We start from the raw sequence: 26,069 nt of genomic DNA, 5'->3' as shown, positions 1-26,069 counted from the left end.
TTCTGGCCCAGGGGAAAAGGCCCACAGCTTAGGGTGAGCTGAGTAGTGTAACAGAGAGCAAAATAATGTGCAAGGCAGAAGAAGGAAAAAGGAAGTACAGCGCCAGTTCAGCAGCCATTTTCTCCGTTTCTCTCTCTTTTTTTTTTAAAGATTTTATTTATTTATTTGAGAGAGAGAGAACGAGAGACAGAGAGCATGAGAGGGAGGAAGGTCAGAGGGAGAAGCAGACTCCCTGCCGAGCAGGGAGCCCGATGCGGGACTCGATCCCAGGACCCTGGGATCATGACCTGAGCTGAAGGCAGTCGCTTAACCAACTGAGCCACCCAGGCACCCCTCTCCGTTTCTCTCTTTACTGGACTAGCCATCACCACCCAGTTAGGGGAGGCAGCAGTGGCTCTGCCCTTATTTTACATGTGAAAACCAATACAGTCAGTGCAGGTTGTGCAGGTTAAATGGTTATCCAAAGCTCGTCAGATTCGGTGGCGTATGCCTGACACATGAGCAGGTATGTTTAACCTGCCCTAGGACACTGGGTGCCAAAATAAACCCCCCCGCGTGCTGACAGGGAGTGCTTTATTTTCATCCCATATGAGTTGTTTCTCTTTTTTTTTTTTTTAAAGATTTTATTTATTTGACAGAGGGAGAGACAGTGAGAGAGGGAACACAAGCAGGGGGAGGGGGAGAGGGAGAAGCAGGCTTCCCGCGGAGCAGGGAGCCCCATGCGGGGCTCAATCCCAGGACCCTGGGATTATGACCTGAGCCGAAGGCAGTTGCTTAACGACTGAGCCACCCAGGCGCCTCCCAAATGAGTTGTTTCTTGATATATGTTCCGTGCATCGCCTGGTGGGTACTTCATAGGGATCCTGAGACGGTTAATTGTGTACCAAAAGGCCCCCGTGTGCCCCCTTTCCAGGCGCCCGCTCTTACGTAGCCCCGAGAGCAGCGACCTCATCAAACTCCTTGCCAGTAGAGCTTTAGGGCGCTTTTGTTCTCTTTCTCTTGCGGCTAGCCTGGCTGTTTGGGACCAGTGAGTGACACCAGTCCCAAATGGGCTGTTCTGTGTAACTTCTTGTTCCTCTCAGTTGTCTGGGACAGTGAGCCCATCACCAGCTTTATCGAATGCTGCTGTGTGTGAGGCCCTGTGGAGGATAGAGGGTGGAGAAAAGTGGTTACGGTACTTAGCAACATGCACGACATTCATTCATTTATTCATTCAATAACCAGATACTGAGCTTTTCCTACGTTCAGGTTGTGTCCCAGATACTTGGGATGAAAAGATTGGATAGACATGGTTCTGCCCTCATGGATCTAGCAAAGGCACTGTCGTTGTAGTGGGCATTGGGTAAATTATTAGCGTTGTCATTAACCTTAATGCATTAATAATGCAACAATAGTGATATTATTAATAGGATATGAGTAGTCTACTATCTTGATGAGGTTATGGGAAATGAGGGTATTATCATACCCATGGTCTGTCTACATTTCCCTAACTTCTCATTATCCAACCAGCAGACTCTTGAGAATCAGAAGGTATGTTTTCTCTTGTGGCTGGAGGATACTAGGTGTAAAGGTTCATCACTCCTTGCTGGAGTAGAACATTGCCTGTTTGGATTAGGAGCTTTGGCCCTGAGGTTCTGTATTTTGAGATTCGGGGCCCTGAGCATCTTTCTGGGGGTCCAGTCTGGGATCTCACTGGCACCAGGTCTCTTCCCTCCTGCCCTGACTTTTAAAAGAATTACAGCATTCTTTAACTGTAAACAGAGGAATTATGGATGGATGAAGTTTGACCAATACATTTTTTAGTATAATCTCCATTTTATTTTTTTTCCAGAGAACAGTTTTTCTTCAGTCCTTAAGGACTTAGCTCCTTACATGGGCTTTAGTGGAGGTCGTAGGGCAGCATCTATCTGCAGGTCTAAATCAGGGTGGGGATGTTTGGTCCTACGATGCTTCACGAGAGCGATTCCTGACTATCTTGCTGTGGATGTATGTTTCACATACAGCTTGGGAAGCACATAGGCATCGAAGACACTTGCTTTGGAAATGTCCCTGATGGCGGTGGCCTCTACTATGTTCCAAATACCGAACTTCTTAATGGCCTTGTCCTTGGGTATGCAACAGGCGCAGTTGGTGCGGCAAATAGGCTGCATGTGGCCATGGCCATTTTTGACATGACCATTATTCCTTTTCTTCTTGGTCATCTTAGAAGTCTCTCTCTCAGAGAGCGAGAATGCACGCAAGCGGGGGAGGGGCAGAGGCCGAGGGAGAAAATCTCAACCAGACTCCATGCTGAGTGCAGAGCCTGATGCCCGGCTCGATCTCAATACCCTGAGATCATGACCTGAGCCCAGATCGAGTTGGACACTTAACTGACTGAGCCACCCAGGTGCCCCCCCTTTTAATAACAGCTTCATTGAGATGTAATTCGTATACCATATGTTTCACCCCCCCTTTTTTTTTTTAAAGATTTTATTTATTTATCTGACAGAGAGAGAGACAGCGAAAGAGGGAACACAAGCAGGGGGAGTGGGAGAGGGAGAAGCAGGCTTCCTGCTGAGCAGGGAGCCCGATGTGGGGCTCGAACCCAGGACCCTGGGGTCATGACCCGAGCCAAAGGCAGACGCTTAACAACTGAGCCACCCAGGCGCCCCTGTTTCACCCTTTAAGTGGATAATTCGGTGTTTTTAGTATATTCTAAAGTTGTGCAGCCCTTAGCACTAATTCCAGGACATTTTTATGAACCCAAATAGAAACCCTCTACCTATTAGCAGTCACTCCGTAGTCCCTCCTTCCCCCAGCCATTGGCAACTCCTAATATACTTTCTGTCACTGTGAATCTGCCTGTCATGGATATTTCATATAAATGGGATCCTAGAATATGTAGTATTTTGTGTCTGGCTCTTTTCACTTAGCATGATGTTTTCAAGGTTCATCCATGTTGTAGCATGCATCAGTACTTCATTGCTTTTTTATGGTTGAATAATACTCCACTGTATGCATACACCACATTTTGTTTATCCATTCATCATTTGATGGAGATGTGGGTGTTTCCACCTTTTGGCTATCATGGATATTGCTGCCATGAACATTTGTGTTCACGTTTTGTGTGGACATGTTTTCAGTTCTCTTGGATACATACCTGGGAGTGGAATTACTGAGATATACGGTAACTCTCTAACTTTTTGAGAAACTGCCATACTGTTTTCCAGAGTGGCTTTGCCGTTTTACATTCTCAGCAGGGCATGAGCATTGCAGTTTCTCCATACTCTCATTAACACTTGTTAATCTTTTTTTTTTAATTTTTAATTTTTTATTATTTATTTATTTTTAAAGATTTTATTTTATTTTAAAGATTTTATTTATTTGAGAGAGAGAGTAAGCAAGAGCAGGGTGAAGGGCAGAGGGAGAAGCAGACTCCCTGCTGAGCGAGGAGCCCGATGGCGGGACTCGATCCCAGGACTCCGGGATCATGACGCGAGCCGAAGGCAGACGCTTAACCAGCTGAGCCACCCAGGCACCCTAAAGATTTTATTTTATTTATTAGAGACAGAGAGCTCACGTGTGAGCAGGAGCATGAATATGAGGGGTCAGGGGAGCGGCGGAGGGGGAGGGAGAAGCAGACTCCCCACTGAGCAGGGAGCCCCACGCAGGGCTCAGTCTCAGGGATGACCTGAGCCAAAGGCAGATGCTTAACTGACTGAACTACCCAGAGGCCCCTATTTATTTAATTTTTTTAAAGCTTATTTAAGTAATCTCCACATCCACTTCAGGGCTACAAACCCACAACCCTGAGATCAAGAGTCGTGTGCTTCACCGACTGAGCCAACCAGTGGTGCTGGTTGGTGCCCCCAATAGCTATGTGAAGATTTTTGTTGTTGTTGTTACTATCTTTTTGATCATAACCGTTCTAGTGGATATGAAGTGAGACTTCATTGTGGTTTTAATTCACATTTCCTTAATGACTGGTGGTGGTGAGTGTTTTTTCGTGTGCTTATTGGCCATTTGTAAATCTTTGGGAAAATGTCTATTCAAATTTTTGGCTTAATATTTAATCAGTTTTTTTTTCTTGAGTTAAAGGAATTCTTTTTTTTTTTTTAAGATTTTATTTATTATTTTGACAGAGAGAGAGATAGCTAGAGAGGTAACACAAGCAGGGGGAGTGAGAGAGGGAGAAGCAGGCTTCTTGCTGAGCAGGGAGCCCAACGCAGGGCTCGATCCCAGGACCCTGGGATCACGACCTGAGCCGAAAGCAGATGCTTAACTGACTGAGCCCCCCAAGTACTCCACTCGTATGTCATCTTCTAAGAGTTTTATAGTTGTAGCTCTTTCATGAGCACTAAATTGTACTGCCTAAATCTTTGAAAGTTCCTCCTAGCTGTTTGCTGGGAGTTAGGCTGGATGGGAGCCTATCATCCTGGAGCTTCTTTTCTTTTCTTCTTTTTCAAAGATTTTATTTATTTATTTAATTCACAGAGAGAGAGACACACACACAGCATGAGAGGGAACACAAGCAGGGGGAGCGGGAGAGGGAGAGGCCGAGCAGGGAGCCCGATGCGGGGTTCGATCCCAGGACCCTGGGATCATGACCCGAGCCAAAGGCAGTCGCTTAACCAACTGAGCCACCCAGGCGCCCCATGGAGCTTCTTTTCTTTGCCACCTTGACCATTCAATCAAGGACCTTGACCTTGGGAAGCAGTTGTTGTTCTTGCAAGTTTTCTAACTATTATGCGGTTTATATTTCTTTTTTTTTTTCTGAAGGTAATGAATGAAGAGGACTTTATTAGGAAATTGGACTGTAAACCTGATCAGCATTTGAAGGTGGTTTCCATTTTTGGAAATACTGGTGATGGAAAGTCTCATACTCTCAACCACACTTTCTTTTATGGCCGTGAAGTCTTTAAAACTTCCCCTGCCCAGGAGTCCTGCACTGTGGGGGTGTGGGCGGCATATGACCCAGTCCACAAAGTAGCAGTGATAGACACAGAAGGGCTCTTGGGGGCGACGGTGAATCTCAGCCAGAGAACACGACTGCTGCTTAAGGTCCTGGCCATCTCAGACCTCGTCATCTATCGAACTCATGCAGACCGGCTGCATAATGACCTCTTCAAGTTCCTTGGGGACGCCTCAGAAGCTTATCTGAAGCACTTCACCAAGGAGCTCAAGGCTACCACTGCTCGCTGTGGCCTGGATGTCCCCTTGTCCACTCTAGGCCCTGCTGTTATCATTTTCCATGAGACTGTGCACACTCAGCTGCTGGGCTCTGGTAAGTAGACAGAGGACTGCGTCACAGATTGACCTTTCTGGGTACAAGGAGGCAGCCATTGGGCTTCTGTAGTAACTTGGTGGAGGGCGATTGCCCAGCAAAATTTCTGCCTGGGCAAGACCTAAGGGAGTGTTTGAAGAAGGGTGGAGTGAGCAACAGTGTTAGAATCCAGTCAGGATGAGGGTTGAGGATTACCGATTGGCTTAGGCAGTAGAGAGAGCCTTGGTGATCCGGATAAGACCTGTTTCCCAGGGATGATGGGTGTGAAAGCCTGATCAGGATAGGTTAAAGAGAGAATAGGAGGAGGAGAATTAAGGTTATGTATATATTCCACTCTTTCAAAGAGTTCTATTATAAAGGGAAGCAGAAAAATGAAATGATAGCTAGAGGCTGATGTGGGATTTCAAGGGGTTTTTCCTCCTTTAAATTGAAGCTGGGAGGTATTGCAGATATTTGTGTACTGGTGCAAATGCTTTACTAGGAAGGGAACAATGCAGATGGAAGCGAGCAGAACAGTTGGAGTGAGGCCCATGTGTGTGGGTTGGCCTTAGAAACATGGACAGTCCCTCCGTTAGCACAGGAGTGAAGGCAGAGTATACGGACACGGTTGCAGGTAATTGGTAGATGTGGTATGTGTGTGGGACTTGTCTTACTGGTTGTTTCCTTAGAGAAGTAGGAAGCAAATTCCTACCTGAGGATGACCTGAGGATGAGGGAGCAGTGCAGCAACAGTAATTGGACACAGGTGGGGACAGCAGTGTTAGCCTCCCACTCACTCATACCATTTACCTGTTCATTCAGTCAACGTAGTTTCTTTCTTTTTTTTTTTAAGAGAGCGGTGGGAGGGACAGAGGGAGAGAGAGAGAATCTGAAGCAGGTGCCATACCCAGCGTGGAGCCCAACATGGGCCTCGATCTCACAACCCTGAGGTCATGACCTGAGCCAAAATCAAGAGTTGGATGCTTAACCGACTGAGCCACCCAGGCGTCCCATCAGTTAACAAAGTTCCTTTTTTTTTTTTTTAGATTTTATTTATTTGAGAGAGTGAGTGAGAGAGAGAGCATGAGCAGAGGGGGGAGCAGAGGGAGAGGGAGAGGGAGAAGCAGACTGCCTGCTAAGCAGGGAGCCCGACATGGGGCTTGATCCCAGGACCCTGGGATCATGACCTGAGCCGAAGGCAAGACACTTAACTGACTGAGCCACGCGGACGCCCAGTCAGCCAGATTTCTCAAGTGACACAATGCCATGTGCTGAATACTGGGGCACAGAGCTGAGAAAAGCAGTTCTCACCCTCAAATAGCTCCCTGTCCAGTTGCGGAGCCCACACGTGTTCTCTAATGTAGCAGATGTGGGTTCTGGAGCTGTGGGAGTGCGGAAGAGGGACACGTTACACCTCCTGAGGGGGTCTGGGAAAGAGGAGTGGAGATGGGGCTTGAACCTAGACACGTGGCTTGCTAGGGCAGGAGAGGAAGGATGCTCTGGAACGTGCAAACCCCTGGTGGCTTGAAGGGGCAGCTTGTGTCCCGGAACCCGCAGGGTTCGTGCAGGTAGTTCTGCCAGAGCCTCCTGAGCCCCCTCTAGCCCCTCCGTGCGTGCTCCACGCAGCAGCCAGGTGCTCTTTCCCAAGCTTTATTTATGCTTTAGATCGTGCCGTGCTCCTGCTTACAAGCTGTCAGTGGCTTTCCCTACAAACTCATGACGATGTCCTTACTCTGAGTCCTGCCTGTTCTCTGAACTCCTTCTCTGGTTATCCCCTTCCTCCCCTCCCACTGCCCCACATGCCCCCACCGCGCACGGGCATGCACACACCACCTCTGTATATGCTCCGTCCGGTAGCCACACCAGCCTTTTCTGTGTTTCCACCTTTGCGTACGCTGCTCTGTCGGCCTGGAACACTGTTCCCTCCGCAGGCCGTACTTCAGACTCAGCTCAGCAACCACCCCCTTGGTGCCTTGGCTCACCATCCCCTGTAGAGTGGTCCTTCCTGCCCCCGAGTTTGCACGCTTACTGCATCGCTCTGTTCCTTTGCATCAGGACCCTTGTCACTATCTGAGATCCTCCTGTGTGTTTGCTTACTTGTTTTTGTTTCTCTCCCATTACAACAGAAACTCCATGAAGGCAGGAACCTTGCCTGTCTTATTCACTGCTGTGCCTAAAGAGCCTGGATGAGTGCTTGATGCTCAGCGTTGTTGGATGAATAAATGAAGAGGTTCTTACTGTGTCTGAAGCACAGATTGTATTGGAGGGAATGGTGGAGTTACTTGGGGGTCAGAGCATGGGCTGCCTTGACTCAGTTCTCAAATAGGACAGGAGCCCCTGAAGGATTTTAAGCAGGGAGTTACACGATCGGATCTATATTTTCTAAAGATCGTACGGCAGCCTGTTGCAGGATGAACTATAGAGGCATGGCTGGAGGCAGGGAGGCCAGCCAGGACATTACCATGGTGCTAGATGAGAAGTGATAGGGGCCGAGCCTGGGCAGTGGCACAGGAGGGAAATGGACAGACTGGGGCTATATTAAAGAGTTAGAATCAGAAGGACCCGAGTCTAGCGGGAGAATGAGAAATCTAAATGTTCCAGCAGATGCTTCTTATCAGGTGACCTGAGGTAAGGAGAGAAGGTTGGAAATACTGACTTGAGGATGCTTCCTGTGATCCACATTTCTTTTTTTTTTTAAAGATTTTATTTATTTGAGAGAGAGCTCATGCGCGCTAGAGCACAAGCAGGCAGAGGGGCAGAGGGAGAGGGAGAAGCAGATTTCTTGCTAAGCATGGAGCCCGATGTGGGATTCGATCTCAAGACCCTGGGATCATGACCTGAGCCAAAGGCAGATGCTTAACCGACTGAACCACCCAGGCGCCAACCCCCCCCACCCCGTGATCTGCATTTTTATGCCACTTTGGATTTTTACAACCTTCGTAAGGGGAAGGTTTAATTTCTAGTTCAGGATTTTGAAATAACCAGCCCTTCACAAATAACTTTTTTTTTTTGCTTTGTACCATACCACGTTAGGTGGTTTTTAAAAAAATAAATGCTAACTTACTGTATCCTTGTTATTCGGCCCACTCAATAGCAGCCCCATTTTACAGATGAAGCTGAACTCAGAGAGCTTGAGTTATGTAACCAAGAGTTTTTCCAGCTAGTAAGTTGCAAAACTGGGGTTCAAAATAAGGTTTCCTAATTCCTAAATCCAGAGCTCTTTCTAAGGAATACTGTTGCTGCTGCTTGAAATTTGGAGATGGAACCAAGGCAGCCAGAGTTTATGCAGGGTAAAGGAGAGGTGCCAGAATTGTGGGCAAATTGATAATTAAGAGTTTTCTGTCTCATACTTTCTGATTTTATTTTATTTTATTTTGATTTCTTTTTTAGAGAGAGTGAGTGAACAGTAGGGAGGGGCAGAGGGAGAGGAAGAGAGCATCTTAAGCAGGCTCCGTGCCCATCGGCGGGGCTTGGTGCTTGATCTCATGATCCTGAGATCATGACCTGAGCTGAAATCAAGAGTCGGACATTCAACCGACTGAGCCATCTGGGGCGTCCCATTTTCTGATTTTATTTGATCCTGTTCCTTTTCTGGACTGAGGATTCTAGGAGGGAGTTAGAAGGCAAATGAATTCTCTGTTTTACAAATGAGGCGAACCCAGCTCCCATAATCATTTGGGAGCAGAGATTCTATGTCCAGAGACAATCTGTGAGATGATGTTGGGTTGGGGGGAGGGGGGCCAAGCCAGTACCTGGGTGGCTTTGGGAGGAGTCACTCCTTGATGGTTGACCCTGGGATACCCTGGGACCCAAAGTCATTGCCACAGGAAAAATTCAGGGAGAGATGGATTTAGGGATGAACTACAGAATTTTGGCTACTTCTTTTTGATGACTGTACTTTTAAATGAGTAAGGCCGTATCTCCAGTAGTAATTGGAGTGATTTTGTTGTTGTTGTTATTAAAATATTAGAGGAAATTAAAAAGTCCTTCTAACATTTATCTCCAGGATATTTATTGAATTCATTTATAATACTACTCCACAAATTTCTGGATAAATATTGGTGAAACTACCCTCAGCTACATTGGCAGTTTGTCTGTAGCTTCACCAGCATAAGACCAGCATGTTCAAAGTAGCCATTTGTTTTAAATGTTCATTTGTAGGTGACTGGTTAAATATGTCCATAGGATGGAGGACTATGTAGCTATTAAAAAAAATAAGGAACTTCTCAGAGTATCATGAAAAGAATAGGTCCTTACAGTATGTAATTGATTCAAGCAAGTTGCATGTATGTGTTGGTATGTGCGTAGGAAAAAGAAGTCTGAATGGGCAAACAAACACTGAATTGTAGTCTCCTCTGGCAAGTAGGAGGGGGCAGAGGAAATCTATTTCTTTCATGCTTTGACCTGTTTGGATTTTTTTACAATGAGCACATTAAAAAAGACTTTCCCTTGAAGTATGTATATACAGAGAGTGCACATCCTATCACAAGTGTATTAATATGATGATTTCACAGTCTGGTTGTACCCGTGAAATCAGTAGCAGAAAATGACATGAAATGCCAGCACCCTCTTCATGGGGAAGCCCTGCTCATGCTGCCTTCTGGTTAACAGTAACCTGAATCCTAACAGCATAGATTAGTTCTGCCTGTTTATGTACTTTAGAGAGTCAGATTATATATTACTTTTATGATGCAAGACAGATCTTTTTTTTTAAAGAAAGGTTATTGTTTACGTACCTGTTTCCTTGTCCAGATCACCCCTCGGAGGTGCCTGAAAAGCTCATCCAGGACCGGTTCCGGAAGCTGGGCCGCTTCCCTGAAGCCTTCAGTTCCATTCACTACAAGGGAACGAGGACTTACAACCCTCCCACCGACTTTTCTGGGCTGCGGCGAGCTCTGGAGCAGCAGCTAGAGAATAACACCACCCGTTCTCCCCGGCACCCGGGGGTCATCTTCAAAGCCCTGAAGGTCAGTTGGCTTCTGCCCTGAGTGCTTCTTGTTGGGGTACCAGTGGGTGGTGAGAACACTCAGCTCCCCTTTTGTTGGTGCTGGGGATTGGAAACGGGCTGGAAAGCGAGGTTGTCGGGAAAGGAAGCACAAGAGTGGAGTTTGCACCTGCCGAGTGAGAGCTCATTCTGCTAAGAGCATGAGCACAGAGGGATCTTGGGTTAAAGTTAAAAAGTGACAGGTCCCCATGTTGGAGAAAAACCAGGCTTTCAGACAATAGGAAACAGCATTCATTTCCTGTGGTATGGCCCCGCCCTGGTGAGTTGACCTTGTATTGAGGTTCAGTTATCTGAACAGGATTCATCTTTTTTTTTTTTTAATCTATATTAATTTATTCAAGAGGGCCACTTTTTGTTATCACTATAAATGGAAAACCAGGACCACAGGTAGAAATTTCCCAAGACAAAAAACAAACACAGACACACGATAACAAAAATTGCTGTTTATTATATACCAATGTTCAGGGGACTTTGTATGAATTAGTTCATTTAATCCTCCTTACACCACCAGTTTGGGGCTTGATTGGCTCAGTCGGTAGAGCATGCAGCTGTTGATCTCGGGGTTGTAGGTTCAAGCTCCATATTGGGTGTAGAAATTACTTAAAAAAAAATTTTTTTTTTTTTAATTTATTTGACAGAGAGAGACATAGCGAGAGAGGGAACACAAGCAGGGGGAGTGGCAGAGGGAGAAGCAGGCTTCCCGCTGAGCAGAAAGCCCGACGCGGGGCTCGATCCCAACCTGAGCCGAAGGCAGATGCTCAATGACTGAGCCACACAGGCGCCCCTAGAAATAAAATCTTAAAAAAAAAAAAAAAGTCCTTACACCAGCTTCATGTGTTAAGTATTGTTACCCATCCTCATTTTGCAGATGAGGAAACTGAGGCACAGGGAGGTAAAGTAATTTGTTACACACAGTTACTAACTAAGTAGCAGCTCTGGCTAGTTTACTCTAGAGCTCCTTAAAACCAGGAAGAATCTCCTGCCTCTCAACAAATATAACAACATATTATTTCCTTTCTAGGGACTGTTGTTCATGGAAGGTTCTGAGACTGGGGCTTGTTTTTTTCTTTATTTAAAAGGGGGATTAGCAAGTGTTCAGGAGATGATAAAGATAATGCTGTTACCTGAGACTTTCTCTTTAACAGAATCTGAAATTTTGAAAATGAATTTAAACAGGAGTAATTTCTTCTGTGGAACTTGATGCTCTTCACTGTATCACCTACAGTCCTGTGCCATGCCCCTAAAATTCATCTTGTATACCCCAGTGATGTGAGGCCTATCTTTTGGGAAACATCTCTAAGCATTGTATCTTTGTCCTTTTCAATCAGGCAAATTGTTTTTCTTGTGTATCTCAGCAGTACTGTCAATGTATTGTTTTGATAATACAGTAAAATCCTGTTTATAAAGCACCCTGCTCTTCCAAGGATTTTTGTTTCCCATCCTTTTTTTCTTTTTTTAAAATTTATTTGACAGAGAGAGGGAGTTAGCGAGAGCAGGAACACAAGTGGGGGAATGGGAGAGGTAGAAGCGGGCTTCCCGCCGAGCAGGGAGCCCGATGCGGGGCTCGATCCCAGGACCCTGGGACCATGACCCGAACCGAAGGCAGACGCCTAACGACTGAGCCACCCAGGCGCCCCTTGTTTCCCCACCCTGATGGTTGGTGCTTACGTCTTTGTAACAGAGACCCTGCCATCTGGGTGAGCTGCAAGCCCACCAACCACAGCAGATGCTGTATAACCTGTCTGGGGCCCTCAAGGGTTAAACTGTTGCTCCTTCTTTATCAGATGGCATCTTAGGCCTCACAAGTATCTGGGTAGGTGGGATCACTGTGCTGGGTAGTACCACTTCACTCCCATAGCAGTATGGCTACTCTACCATTCCTACATCATTATGGCATCAACAGGCAAGAAATCACTAAAACAGTGGTAGTGGTGGTGGTGGGGCAGAGAATGGGATAATTGGAAAGTATGCCTTAAAAAGTATTTTCCATTATTGAAAATTGTCGTTTTAGAATTGACTAGGTAGTCTCAGTGAAATCTTGATGTCTTAGCACAGGCGCATTGATCAAAGCATTCCCTGGGCCTAGTAAAAGCTGGGAAAAGACTTCCCAAAAGGAATGTCAAAGTTGTTGATATCATTGTGGGAATAGGAATTCTAAGTTTAGGACAGTTTGTTCAGTGATGCATTTATATTGTGTTTGTCTAAATCCATATCCCCTGGCTTATGTTAGGAATATGTGTTAAGCGTAGAAAACGTTGGATACTGTAGCGGAGTTATGGCAATGGAAACAAGAACCAACTACAATCCCTCCACCTGGGGATAGCCATCGTCAGCATTTTAATGTGTGCTCTCATAGTGCATGTTCTGGGTGTTAAAAAATATATATATATAGCTTGTTATCACATTATAGATGTAAACTTGTAATCCTTTCCCCGTGAAACTTCATAAACATTTTACTGTATTATGTTTTTAGCATGAGAGTGAGCGGGGGAGGGGCAGAGGGAGAGAGAGAGAAGGAGAGAGGGAATCTTCAGCAGGCTCCACACCCAGTGCAGCACTCTTGTCTCACGACCCTGAGATCATGATCTGAGCTAAAACCAAGCGTCGGACACTTAACTGAGCCCCCTAGGGACCCCAACATTTTACTGTATTATTATAGGGTTTTTATAAATAGTTTTGATAACTGCACAATATTTCTTTGCCTCAACATACCAAAATAACAGTTGTTGGATAAGAGATTATAAGTAAAATTTCTCTATTAAAAATAATATTGTGGGGCGCCTGGGTGGCTCAGTCGTTAAGTGTCTGCCTTCGGCTCAGGTCATGATCCCAGGGTCCTGGGATCGAGCCCCGCTTTGGGCTCCCTGCTTGGCAGAAAGTCTGCTTCTCCCTCTCCCACTCCCCCTGCTTGTGTTCCTGCTCTCGCTCTCTCTGTCAAATAAATAAATAAAATCTTAAAAAAAAAAAAATACTACAACTAAATATCATAAAAGCTCTTTCTGTATCTGGAATTATTTTTCTGGGTTATATTTTCTTGAAGTAGATTGTGTCAAAAGTGTGTGTGTGTGTGTGTGTGTAAATATAAACATATATGTGCATATATATATAAATATATTCATACAGTGAATGTCGCATTTCTGTCATTTCATATCATTGGACATGGAATCCTATTTAAGTACTTTTGCTTATTTGGTGTCTTTTTTTTTCTGTTTTGCCTATTTTTAGTATTTCAGGGATTTTACTTCAACAGTTTCTGATCTTTAGGGCACCTGGGTGGCTCAGTTGGTTAAGCAACTGCCTTCGGCTCAGGTCATGATCCTGGAGTCCCGGGATCAAGTCCCGCATCGGGCTCCCTGCTCAGCAGGGAGTCTGCTTCTCCCTCTGACCCTCCTCCCTCTCATGCTCTCTGTCTCTCATTCTCTCTGTCTCAAATAAATAAATAAAATCTTTAAAAAAAAAAAAAAAACAGTTTCTGATCTTTACTATGTACATATTTACTTTAGCATTCTTTATAATGAATTCATCAAAGGGATCCTGTGAATACAGCTTCCTTTTTGCAGTTTGCTTCCCGCACAGCTCTGTGTTACCATGCCTGCAGGCTTAGGACAGAGGAGCAGGAAGGGAGCAGGGCCTTTGGGGCAGTGCTGGGTGGGTGGGATCTGGAGAGAGGCTGGGAAATGTTGGCAGAATTGGAGCTAGAGATATGAGGATGCCCTGAGGACTAGGGGATAGAGACTGGGGCTGGGAGGGATAGGAAGGAAGGGATAGGAGAAAGATGAGGCAGGCTCTGGTGTACACAGGAACAGACTTTGGGCATAGCGGATTTGCTCAGTCCATTGAGTTTTTAAAAGGTTTGTAGTGGGATACAATGTAGACAGTTTGTGAATCTGGGTAAATTGCGGATCAGAGGTCGTTGTACCATTCTTGCAACTCTTCTACAAGTTTGAAATTATATCAAAAGGAAAAGTTTTTTTTTTTTAAGATTTTATTTATTTGAGAGAGAGAGCACAGGCAGGGGGAGCAGCAGAGGGAGAGGGAGAAGCAGGCTTCTCACTGAGCAGGGACCCGATGTGGGGCTTGATCCCAGGACCCTGGGACCATGACCCGAGCCAAAGGCAGATGCTTAACTGATTGAGCCACCCAGGCGCCCCTCAAAATGAAAAGTTACCCTTTAAGCAAAGTTTGTGGTTTTTGCATTGTGGTTGCTTTTTAGGCCGGATGTTTGTGTCCTCCCAAAATTCATATGTTGAAACCCTAATGCCCAAAGTGATGATATCGGTGGGCCTTTGGGAGGTGATTGGGTCATGAGGATGGAGCCCTCACGAATGAGATTAATGCCCTTGGAAAGAAGCGCCAGAGAGCTCACTTGCCCCGTCCACCAAGCAGGATACAGTACAGAGGCACCATCTGCAAACCACGGAGGCAGGTCCTCACCAGAACCTGACCTTGCTGGCATCCAGATCTTGGGCTTCCAGCTTCCAGATTTGTGAGAAATACATTTCTGTTGTTTAGAAGCTATCCAGTCTGTGATATTTTGTTTTAGCAGCCTCAACGGACTAAAGACAGTGGTTAAAAGCTTGGGTTCTGGGGGCGCCTGGGTGGCTCAGTCGTTAAGCGTCTGCCTTCGGCTCAGGTCATGATCCCAGGGTCCTGGGATCGAGCCCCGCATCGGGCTCCCTGCTCTGCGGGAAGCCTGCTTCTCTCTCTCTCCCACTCCCCCTGCTTGTGTTCCCTCTCTCGCTGTGTCTCTCTCTGTCAAATAAATAAAATCTTAAAAAAAAAAAAAAAAGCTTGCGTTCTGGAGTCAGACAGACTTGTGTTGGAATCCCAGTTCTACTTACCAGTGGCTTGGTCTTGGCAACTTACTTTGTTTGTTGGTTCATTCATTCAACAAATAAAAGAGTGCATCCATGTGCCAGGTAGAGTTTGAGGTGCTGGAAGTACAGTGGAGAACAAGATAGACAATAACCTTTGTCCTCCTAGTACTTCTTCAAACCATTTTCCTCATCTGTAAAATAGGAATAATAAAAGAATGTTCCTAATGAAGTTGAGCTGAGGATCAAATAGAACAGCACCCTTGAAGAAACAAAGTACGTGGTATATAGTAAATGTTCAGTACGTGTTAAATAGTGTGGAGAATATTAAGGAAAAAACTGTGAAAAATGATTGTATTTGAATAATTCATGAAATAGATACTTCTAATTAGATTTGAGGTTAAGGTCTACTTAGATGTACTGGTGAATGTCCTTGAAATGGCTTAAGGGTAGTCACAGTGGAGGATTACACTCAGGTATTGAACACATCCTCAAGAGAGGCTTAGGCCATACTGTGGTATACAAAGGGCTGTGAATCTGATCAGTATAAATTTTAATGATGAGGCCAATGGCTGGGTTCTAGAGTTCCTTAGGTCTTCTCTAAGCTAACCCAGCTTAATGTTTAAATTAGACTGTCAGGGACACTGCTGTAAGCAGTAATTAATGCTCAGGGATTTTACCCTCAGGGGACTTGGATGTCCTACTCCAGGCCAGTTTGTTAGGCAATTTTGAGAAAAATAGTTACACTATGCGTATGAGGTGGTATGAGTCATGAAGTTTTCTGTAAATACACTGAGCCTGGTCAGCTGGAGTTGTAATGATTGGAGGTAACTGGTGTCCGAAGAGTTTCACCTGGACCCTATATTTAGTTCTGTTCTCTGGGGCAGAGACTGGGATGTGGGACCTGCTGCTTCTGTCCCTGGGAAGGAGTTATCGGTTTCAAAACTCACGTGTTTTTGGCTCTCCCCAGGGAATTGTGGGGTGCTTGCAACTTACTGAAATCCTTGAAAAATTTGATTTTATCTTTTTTGGTTGTTGTTTTGCTTTTAATCTCTTCTTTAAATTAGAAGTTTGTTAATTTTCCGATTATCGTTCTATAGAAAGCTACTTGTAAGGTCTGCATTAGGCAAATTGACCCACTAGAGTTTTTATAGCTGTTAAGACACACTAACTGAAGTTTTCATAGTTCATAGCCATGTATAATAGAATGGCTGTCTTTTCTTCATTGATTTTATTTGGCTTTACGTTGTATTTATTTCTACAAGGAACCTTGAATTCTTTTTGGAACAGAAGAGGGGATGGGCATAAACAGATAAATTATCAATGTCAGACTAATTTGTTTGGCTTCCAGCTTCTCCCAGTTTTTTCTTTCTCTTTCTGGTATTTTTAGCCTTGTCCAATTCCTCACTAACTCACTGAGTAAAAACACTTTGTGAAGGCCAGGGCTATGTTCTAATATGATAAATGTAATTTTTTTTTCAATATGATTTTCTCTTTATTTTAGATAAAATACACAGGAATATGGTCAGGAAAAAGTATATAAGCTTTTGGGAAAATGGAGAGACAAATCACCTAAGAGGTGATCAAAACTCTGATGCACAAATGAAATCTCAACTCTCTAGCAATCAAAGAAATGCAAATAAAAACCACAGCATTAGGAGGGCAGACACTGATAAGTCTGGCAATACAATTTTTTTTTTTTTAAAGATTTTATTTATTTATTTGAGACAGAGAGAATGAGAGACAGAGCACGAGAGGGGGTAGGGTCAGAGGGAGAAGCAGACCCCCTGCTGAGCAGGGAGCCCGATGCGGGACTCGATCCCGGGACTCCAGGATCATGACCTGAGCCGAAGGCAGTCGCCCAACCAACTGAGCCACCCAGGCGCCCTGGCAATAAAATTTTAAAAAGGATGTGAAGCGATGTAAACTCTTACAGACTGCCAGTTGAAGTTCAACTCAGTACAACCACTTTGAAGTGTCATTCAGAAGTACCTAGTGTAGGTGAAGAGATGCATAATATATATTCTAGCCAAATCATTTCTAGGAATTTGCCTTAGAGAAACTCTTCCACCGGAAAACAGGGACACCTTTATGAGGATGTGAATAGCAGCTTTCTTTGTAATGGCAATGTATTTTTGTGTAAAAAATGGATAAATAAATGGTGTTAAGTGATCCTTTCTACTTAATTTTATTTGTATTTTAATTTTTAAAGAAGATTTTATATATTTATTTGACAGAGCGAGCGTACAAGCAGGGGGAGCGGGAGGGGGAGAAGCAGGCTCCCCACTGAGCAGGGAGCCTGATGTGGAACTCGATCCCAGGACCCTGGGATCATGACCTGAGTCGAAGGCAGACGCTTAACCGACGGAGCCACCCAGGTGCCCCTTGCTACTAAAGAGAGAATTGGGGTCGTAGTGTATGTATGTGCAGTTACATACTTCGCTTTTCTCATGGAACATTGAAGCCTAGTATTTTTTCCCCACACCATTAAATATTTTATGAAAATAGGTCTTTAAAGTAGCTGTATGCTTTTTATATGGATGGATCATTTTTTACATTTAATTTTGCCCTTGTTTTAGTAGTGGTTTTCATTTTTTCCTGCTTACAGTTTCCATGTATTTAAAGGAATGGGCCACATTTTGCCTATTTCCTTGGGATCAATTACAGCTCCTAGTACTATTTTGGACTGATGTTGGAATGCTTACGATGTACCATGCTCTGCACTGCACATGGAGTGAAATTCACTTCATGCTCATGCCAGCTCGATGAGGTAAAGACGTGGAGGCACAGAGAAGTTAATTAATTTGCCTAATATGACTCACTTAGTAAGTGGTGGAGAATTTGAACCAGCTAGTCTGGCTACCAAGTCCATGCTTTTAACCCAGTGCTATATATTTCTTCTCAATAGTTATTCTACTTCTAAGAAGGTCAGAGAGTGCAGCCATCTTTAAAGGTTCCCGAAACATATTGCCAGTTGCCTCTTGAAAGGATATTCCCATAAATTGTATTTGTTTGGTTATTTTAAAAAGTCATTCCTTAATTTTTAAAAGCAATATGTGTTCATGATAAACAATTCAAATAGTACAGAAATGTGTAAGGTTCAAGTTAAGGTCCCTCCCCACCCCCATCGTAACCATTGTTAATACTTGTATATGCCTCTAGAAATTTTTAGTCCTACATAAGTGCATACATAAGTATATGTATGTGATGTATATATTTTCTCCCTAAATGGGATCATATTCCTACTGTTCTACAACTTGCTTTTTTTCGCTTTATTATGCGTCTTGGTCATCTTTCTATAGTAGTACATAAAACATACCGTATTCTTGGGGCTCAGTCAGTTGAGTGTCTGCTTTGCGCTCAGGTAATGATCTCAGGGTTCTGGGATCGAGCCCCACATCGGGCTCCCTGCTCAGCAGGGAGCCTGCTTCTCCCTCTCCCTCTGCCTCTGTTCTCTCTCTCAAATAAATAAAATCTTAAAAAAAAAATACCACATTCTTAATGCCATTAGTATATGTTAAAAAGTTATTAGCTGTATCTTATTTATGAGGTTCCACCTGATTCATATAGCATTGTTGGATTCAGAGGGAGCCCAAGTGCTACTTTTCATGTTCATTATTGAATAGGAAATGTGATGATGAGGAGGGAAGAATTTGCAGAATGTGTGCAGGAGAGAGGTCTGCAGGCCTCTTCTCTAGTGGCCTGCTCAGTTGTTTCCTGGTGTATCATGCTGACCTGATCGTTCTTCTGCCAGTTGGCCACGGTGTGGTCCAGGCTCCAATCCCTCTTTTCTAGCAGGATTATTTCCCACTTCTTGACCACTCAGTGCTTTGCTCAGGTTCCATGGGAGCAATAGCTCAGCCATCTACCAGTAGAGTATACCCTCACTGAGCAAGTAAATCTGTTTAAAGATAGCTGCTTAGTTTTCTATTGAATAAGGGAATTGATATTGAATTAACTGTTGTCTGTATTTACAGTTCTGAATACGTGAGAGAACCATTTTATAGTTGAATTTGTATAGGTTTTATATAATACCTTTTTTAGCCTCTGATCTCTTAAGTGTAGAAACTCCGACTTTCCAATTCTGTCACATCAGGAAGTATCTATTTATATAAGTTATTATATTTTGTGGGGAGAGGTGGCATCAGTGATTACGTAAGAGTCTCCATTTTGAATCAGAAAATTCCCTGCTAGCCTTTGATGACTGGGACTAAACCTTACAGATTCAATAGAAAGGGCCATACTGTTGCCAAGGTGACTAAAGTTCAAGATCATCTGGTCTCCAGGCAACCTTTTCTGGAGTTGCCTCAAATGCTTTCCCTAGCTTTCTCAGAGAGGTCTCCCTGCCTTCCTCTAACAGCTTGGGGCCTCAGGAGGAGGAGAGCCCAAGAAAACCTGGAATGATGGGAGGTTTGGAATTTTTTTTTTCTTAAAATATTTTATTTTTAAGTAATCTCTACACCTAACATTGGGCTCGAACCCATACCCCGAGATCAAGAGTCCATGCTTTACTGATTGAGCCAGCCAGGTACCCCTGAGGTTTGGAATTTTTGAAAGACAAATATGTGGATTAGGTGGCAGTGTCTACATTGGAAAGGAACAATCAGGCTATAGAGGAAGGAGGATAGTTTCTCTTTACCCTTGTGTCTAAAACACACTAACATCAGGATTTTTTTGTAAACAGTTCTACTGTTACATTCTCCTACTCTTGATTGATGTCAGTCCTCCTGAAGCTTGTTAGGGTCTGATTCATTACCAGCTGCCAGCTCTTCATTGACTTGTGAGGGAGGTGAGATGCTTATCGTGTTACCCAGCGGGTGAGAGGTCGGGTGACCAATGTCTGAGTGCGGAGGCTGGTTAGCCTGGGAGTTCTTCTCTTTCTGATGTCATAAGAGATTATGGCTGCCCTGGGCAGCATAAGCCAGCAGTTAATTTGTCTAGGGCAGGTGACTGGAGGTTCTGTGGGCACATGCCCCATGGAAATCAGCATGCAGGTTGTTCCATGCCAAGCTTTGAGATCCTTGCTGCCATTTTTCTGGAGAACCTTCAGAGAAGTGAGCTAGGCCACTTGGAACAGAAAGAACCTCGTGCTGTCACGGTTACTCGGCTGCAGTTGTATATTTGCTGGGGAGTGCCATCGCCCCTGAATTCAGCCCAGCTGGTGAACTCATGCCAGATTTGATATGTTCCCTAAGGGCAACTAGTACTTAGGTTATCCTTCCAGTTACCTGTTTAAAAGAAAAAACCCTGGGGCTAAAAATATTATTTTTTTGGTTTCCCCTGTACCTCTTCAGTAGCTTTTACATTCCTTAGTGATCTCTTTTTTTTCCTTCCTCTGTTCCGCCATTAGATACATAAGCATCTTTTTAAAAAAATATTTTTATTTTTTTAAAGATTTTATTTATTTATTTGACAAAGAAAGACAGCGAGAGAGGGAACACAAGCAGGGGGAGTGGCAGAGGGAGAAGCAGGCTTCCCACTGAGCAGGGATCCCAGGGTCCTGGGATCATGACCTGGGCTGAAGGCAGACGCTTAACGACTGAGCCACCCAGGCGCCCATTTTTTTAAATTAATTAATTAATTAATTAATTTTAAAGATTTTATTTATTTGACAGAGAGAGGCACAGTGAGAGAGGGAACACAAGCAGGGGGAGCGGGAGAGGGAGAAGCAGGCTTCCCGCCAAGCAGGGAGCCCGATGTGGGGCTCGATCCCAGGACCCCGGGATCATGACCTGAGCCGAAGGCAGACGCTTAACGACTGAGCCACCCAGGTGCCCTTTTTTTATTTTTTTAAGATTTTATTTATTTATTCATGAGAGAGAGGCAGAGGCAGAGGGAGAAGCAGTCTCCCCACTGACCAGGGAGCCCGACACGGGACTTGATCCCAGGACCCTGAGATCATGACCTGAGCCGAAGGCAGATGCTTAACCATCTGAGCCACCCAGGTGCCCTATTTTTATTTTTTTACATTTGATCTTAGCCAAAAGGCCGAGAAGCAATTATTTTTATTTTTTTAAAGATTTATTTATTTGTCAGCGAGAGAGCTTGCACGCGCACAAGCAGGGGGAGTGGCAGGCAGAGGGAGAAGCAGGCTCCCCACTGAGCAGGGAGCCCGATGATGGACTCAGTCCCAGGACTCTGGGATCATGACCTGAGCCAAAGGCAGACGCTTATCTGACTGAGCCACCCAGGTGTCCCAAGATTTATTTATTTTTAGAGAGAGAGCGAGAGTGTGTTCACACACAGATGGGAGGGGCAGAGGGAGAGGGAGAGAGAATCTTAAGCAGACTCTGCGCTGAGTGTGGAGCCCCACATGGGGCTTGATCTCATGACCCTGACATCATGCCCTGAGCCTAAACCAAGAGTAGGACACTTAACTGACTGTGCCACCCAGGCACCCTGATACGCAAGCATCTTTTTGCAGCTAAATATTCGCCCACTGAGTTCAAGCCCCACGTTGGGTGTAGAACTTATTAAAATAATAAAGTAAAATGTTCACCAGCAAATGCAAGCAGCTATGAAGACCAGTGAGCTATCATGGAAAGGATGGCAAGGAGAGAGATCCCTTGCATTACCTGGGTTAGGTAGGAGGGTATCTAAGGAAGAAAATAAGAAAATTATCAGCATAAAAAAAAGCAATAAAAATGGTTAATAATGGCAGTGAATGTTTTGAGCTCTTAATTTATGCCACGTGCTCTTTATTTGTAAGTTCCATTGGTCTTGACCGTGTAATCTGTGAAGATGCCTACTGAGGAAGGTACTCCTAGCAGCCGCTTGTTATAGATGAGGAGATAGAAGCACAGAGGGTGCAGACCCACCAGTGACAAGCTGAAATGACTGGGGCGGGGGGGGTGTCTTATTTATTTATTTATTTATTTATTTATTTATTTATTTATTTAAGATTTTAATTTATTTATTTGACACAGACACACAGCGAGAGAGGGAACACAAGCAGGGGGGGAGTGGGAGAGGGAGGAGCAGGCTTCCTGCAGAGCAGGGAGCCCGATGCGGCGCTCGATCCCAGGACCCTGAGACCATGACCTGAGCCGAAGGCAGATGCTTAACGACTGAGCCACCCAGGCGCCCCTTATGTTTTGTTTATGCAGATTGTCCATTCAGTTTCATACTCTACCCATGTCTGCTTTATCTCTATCAAACTTCTTCCCCCAATCTTTCAGTAAATTGATGCATTAGGAAGATAATGCTCTATTTTCGCACCAGCCAGTCCCAGACAGCTATGCACCTACCTATTTGAGAAATAAAGCCTTAAGAATTCTCAGTAATTTGGCCAATCAGGGAGCAGCTAGCCTTAAATTTTTTTTTTTTTTTAAGATTTTATTTATTTATTTGACAGAGAGACACAGTGGGAGAGGGAACACAAGCAGGGGGAGTGGGAGAGGGAGAAGCAGGTTTCCCGTGGAGCAGGGAGCCCGATGTGGGGCTCGATCCCAGGACCCTGGGATCATGACCTGAGCCGAAGGCAGACACTTAACGACTGAGCCACCCAGGCGCCCCTAGCCTTAAATTTGAGAGTCTGTGGGCATGGGATGAAGCCTGGCAGAGAGGCAGGGCCAAGGTGAGGAGGGGAGGGCGGGTTTGGTGTGCACATGGGGGTTGGTGCTGGACCACTTCATTCCAGAGGTCCTAGTTGAGAACCTGTTAGGTTCGCTGCTTCGCTAGGAGCAGTGGAGGATACAAAGGTAGGAAACGACTTTCACAGCATGTGTGATCTTGTCTGGGAGGTAATATCCATACAACTGGGCCATAACTTTGCATCATCGCCCAATTACTCAATATGTACCTCAGGTATTGAATATAACTGGTGTTCAGAGAAGGCAGAGTGTGGTATGTCTAGAGTGGTTGGGAAGGCTTCGTGGAAGAGATGAGACCAAAAAAATCCTGGTAGGATAGGTTATTTAGAAGTAGGATAGGGGCACCTGGGTGGCACAGTCTGTTAAAGCTTCCAACTTCAGGTTTCAGCTCAGGTCTTATATCAGGGTCGTGAGATCGGGCCCCGTATGGGGCTCCGAGCTTAGCGCCAAATCTGCTTGAGTTTCGCTCTCTCCCTTACCCTCTGCCCCTCCACACCCACCCTTGCGCGTGTGCTCTCTCTCACGTAAATAAATCTTAAAAAAAAAAAAAGAAGGGGCGCCTGGGTGGCTCAGTCTTTAAGCATCTGCCTTTAGCTTGGGTCATGAAACCAGGGTCCTGGGATCGAGCCCCGCATCGGGCTCCCTGCTCAGCGGGAAGCCTGTTTCTCCCTCTCCCCCTCCCCCTGCTTGTGTTCCCTCTCTCACTGTGTCTCTCTCAAATAAATAAATAAAATCTTAAAAGAATAAAAAAGGACAGAGGAGAGCAGTGTAGGCTAGTGAGTGATTCTGCTTTTGATTATTATTAATATTCATCTGTATATTCATTTGTATCCTCTCTCTCAAAGCTCAGTGTTTTCCTAGGTTACTCCTCACAAAATACCCCTAAGAGGACAGGACTTATATATATTACTTGTCAGACCTTTATTGTTGGTCTGAGTCAAGGATTGTGACCTGCTCGGCCATGGCTGGCAGATCCCAAGTGTGATCCACGCAGAAGCTGTTTGAACGTGCCTGGGTGAGTCATGCACCCTCACTTTGACACACTCCTTGCCACTCCTCCTGTCTTACACCTGACCTGACTCAACATTGACTTCAGGTGCGTTTATCAGCACTCGAGTTCGCAACTCGGGATATTAACGATTTCACTGAGAAAAGGAGAAGGAAGTTTAACAAGTTCCCATTAAGTGAAATTCCCTTCAGAGCTTGAGAACTTAGGTTTAAAACCTAATCTGCTCTTTTCCCAAATCTCCTCTTAAATTTTCTTTCTTTCTTTCCTTTCTTTCTTTCTTTCTTTCTTTCTTTCTTTCTTTCTTTCTTTCTTTCTTTCTTTCTTTCTTTCTTTCTTTCTTTCTTTCTTTCTTTCTTTCTTTCTTTCCTTCCTTTCTTTCTTTCTTTCTTTCCTTCCTTCCTTCCTTCCTTCCTTCCTTCCTTCCTTCCTTCCTTCCTTCCTTCCTTCCTTCTTTCCTTTCCTTTCCTTTTTTCTTTCCTTTCTTTCTCTTTCTTTCTTTCTCTTTCTTTCTTTCTTTCTTTCTTTCTTTCTTTCTTTCTTTCTTTCTTTCTTATTTTATTTATTTGAGAGAGAGAGAGCACAGCAGGCGGAGAGTCAGAGGCAGAGGGAGAAGCAGACTCCCCACTGAGCAGGGAGCCCGATGTGGGGCTCGATCCCAGGACCTTGGGACCATGACCTGAACCGAAGGCAGACAGCCAACCGGCTGAGCCACACAGGCACCCCTCCTCTTAAATTTTCTTTTGCCTTTTTAAAAGGAAGTAACATCTTGTCTTTTTGTTGTAGGCCACTTTTCTCTTCCCCCTGAATAGTGCGTGGCTGCCTCAGAAAGGGAGATTGAAACTTGGAAGCTGGGAGCTGCATGCATATGATGATTTTTAAAGTCTGAAAAGGCCATTTCTCTTGAATTTATATAACTTTTCTCCACTGCATATGAGGAAGGGCCTGGGGGGCAGGGGGGAAGAAATCAGCTTGAAGGATGCTTTGTGTGTAAAGTAGTGAGTGAAAACAGAGGACCAGACATGGAAGCTACCTTTCAACATAAAATTTTCAGTTTGCTTTTGCAAATACTTTATTTTTCTTCTTGGCATTTATTTTGGCTGTTTGCTGTGTTTTAGGTTACTGTTTGTTAATAAAAGGCTGCCAAACACTACAATAATTCTTCCTTGTTTTTTGGCTGATGACTTTTCTCCTACATCAAGCTAGTTCTGTGGCCTAGTAAACTCCAAAAGAGCGCCTGTGGTTAGAACTGGGATAGAGGCCCAGGGAACTCCCAGCTCACCACTCAGCTCTGCCTGTCTCTGACTTAAAGACGAGGCCTCTTCTCAGGTCTCCGTTTCTTGGTTCTAGCTTCAAAGGATGAAATGGGCATTAGGATCTGTGGTGGTTTTGCATGAAAGACTGAGTGTGTGAGATGTTTATAACCTCCAGGGTAATTAAGAGAGCACAGTAACATTGCTGGCTTCCTTCTGACCTCCAGGGGAATGGGCTGGTTCTTCTCAGGTTTCCTGTGGCGAGGATGGGTGCAGGTTGGGCCAAGAAGGTAAGGAGCAGAAGTCATTGGGTTGCCTCTTCCAGCAGTGGAGACTGTAAGAAATAAGCCAGTGACGAGGGGAACTTAGAAAGGCAAGTAGCGGTAAGAGCCAGAGCGTGGGGCTCTCTGCCAAGTGCCTTCATGTGTCGCCTTCCCTCCTCGGCAGGCACTGAGTGACCGCTTCAGCGGTGAGATTCCTGATGACCAGATGGCGCACAGCTCCTTTTTCCCAGATGAATACTTCACCTGCTCCTCCTTGTGCCTCAGCTGTGGGTAAGTGAGGCTGGCCATCTTGGGCAAAGAGACGCGGACTTCAGACTTCAGTGTGCGTGCAGGTCCCCTAGGGTCTGGTTAAATTCCAGATTCTGAATTAAGGGTGGGTTGGGGTCTGAGAATGTGTATTTCCAACAAGTTCCCAGGTGAATCCCGGTGGTCGGGGGACCACACTTTGAGGTTGTAAGGGATTCTAGGATACATGGCTATGAAGAGTCCTCTGACGAGTCCGAACTGGTTTAGATATGAAATTGGCTGGCTTCTGGCTTGGGCAGGTTTTTACTACAGAAAACGTTAGGTTGCTTTGTTTTTCTACGTTTCTCCTACCAAGGCTTTTCACTGTAGTCATTCCGCTTGCTTAACTCACATTTGCCAGCCTCGTGTGTACAAAGCTCTGTTGTAGTAGGTGTCAGTCCTGGTTGATTCCTTTCACTGTGAGGGCAGACTCTGAGAGCACATTAGAATTCTCCAGGGAGCTTTCAAAGTTACCAAGGCCTGGGCCTCACCTCCGAGGATGCTCACTTAACAGAGCTGGGGTGGGGCCCTTCGTGTTGGTGCGTTTGAAAGGGTCCTCAGATGATTCTGATGTGTTGAGAACATTGAG

General features: G+C 44.9%; 1 protein-coding gene and 1 pseudogene across 7 annotated transcripts in view; one reads left to right on the top strand and one right to left on the bottom strand.

Moving 5' to 3' along the window:
• Window positions 1-26,069, top strand: part of ZFYVE1 (zinc finger FYVE-type containing 1) — a 58,438-nt gene that overhangs the window by 22,854 nt on the left and 9,515 nt on the right. For 5 of the 7 annotated variants that reach the window (XR_010405244.1, XM_064571282.1, XM_064571281.1 and 2 more), the window contains exons 3-5: window positions 4,759-5,263; window positions 9,994-10,208; window positions 25,359-25,465. Coding sequence is in view for 6 of the 7 variants with exons in the window: in XM_064571282.1 (XP_064427352.1) it covers window positions 4,759-5,263; window positions 9,994-10,208; window positions 25,359-25,465 (827 nt within the window). In the remaining variant the exon portion in view is untranslated. Of the gene's footprint in view, window positions 1-4,758; window positions 5,264-9,993; window positions 10,209-23,591; window positions 23,668-24,272; window positions 25,202-25,358; window positions 25,466-26,069 lie in introns of those variants that run through there. The other 2 variants (XM_064571283.1, XM_054513767.2) reach the window with 2 other exon arrangements.
• LOC123861752 (small ribosomal subunit protein eS26-like) lies at window positions 1,869-2,201 on the bottom strand (annotated as a pseudogene).

Source organism: Mirounga angustirostris, unplaced genomic scaffold (assembly GCF_029215605.1).
Source record: "Mirounga angustirostris isolate CCGP_5_RB_7025 unplaced genomic scaffold, mMirAng1.0.hap1 SCAF_9, whole genome shotgun sequence".
In the NCBI taxonomy this organism is placed as follows: domain Eukaryota; kingdom Metazoa; phylum Chordata; class Mammalia; order Carnivora; family Phocidae; genus Mirounga; species Mirounga angustirostris.
This window is presented reverse-complemented; position numbering and strand designations above follow the sequence as displayed.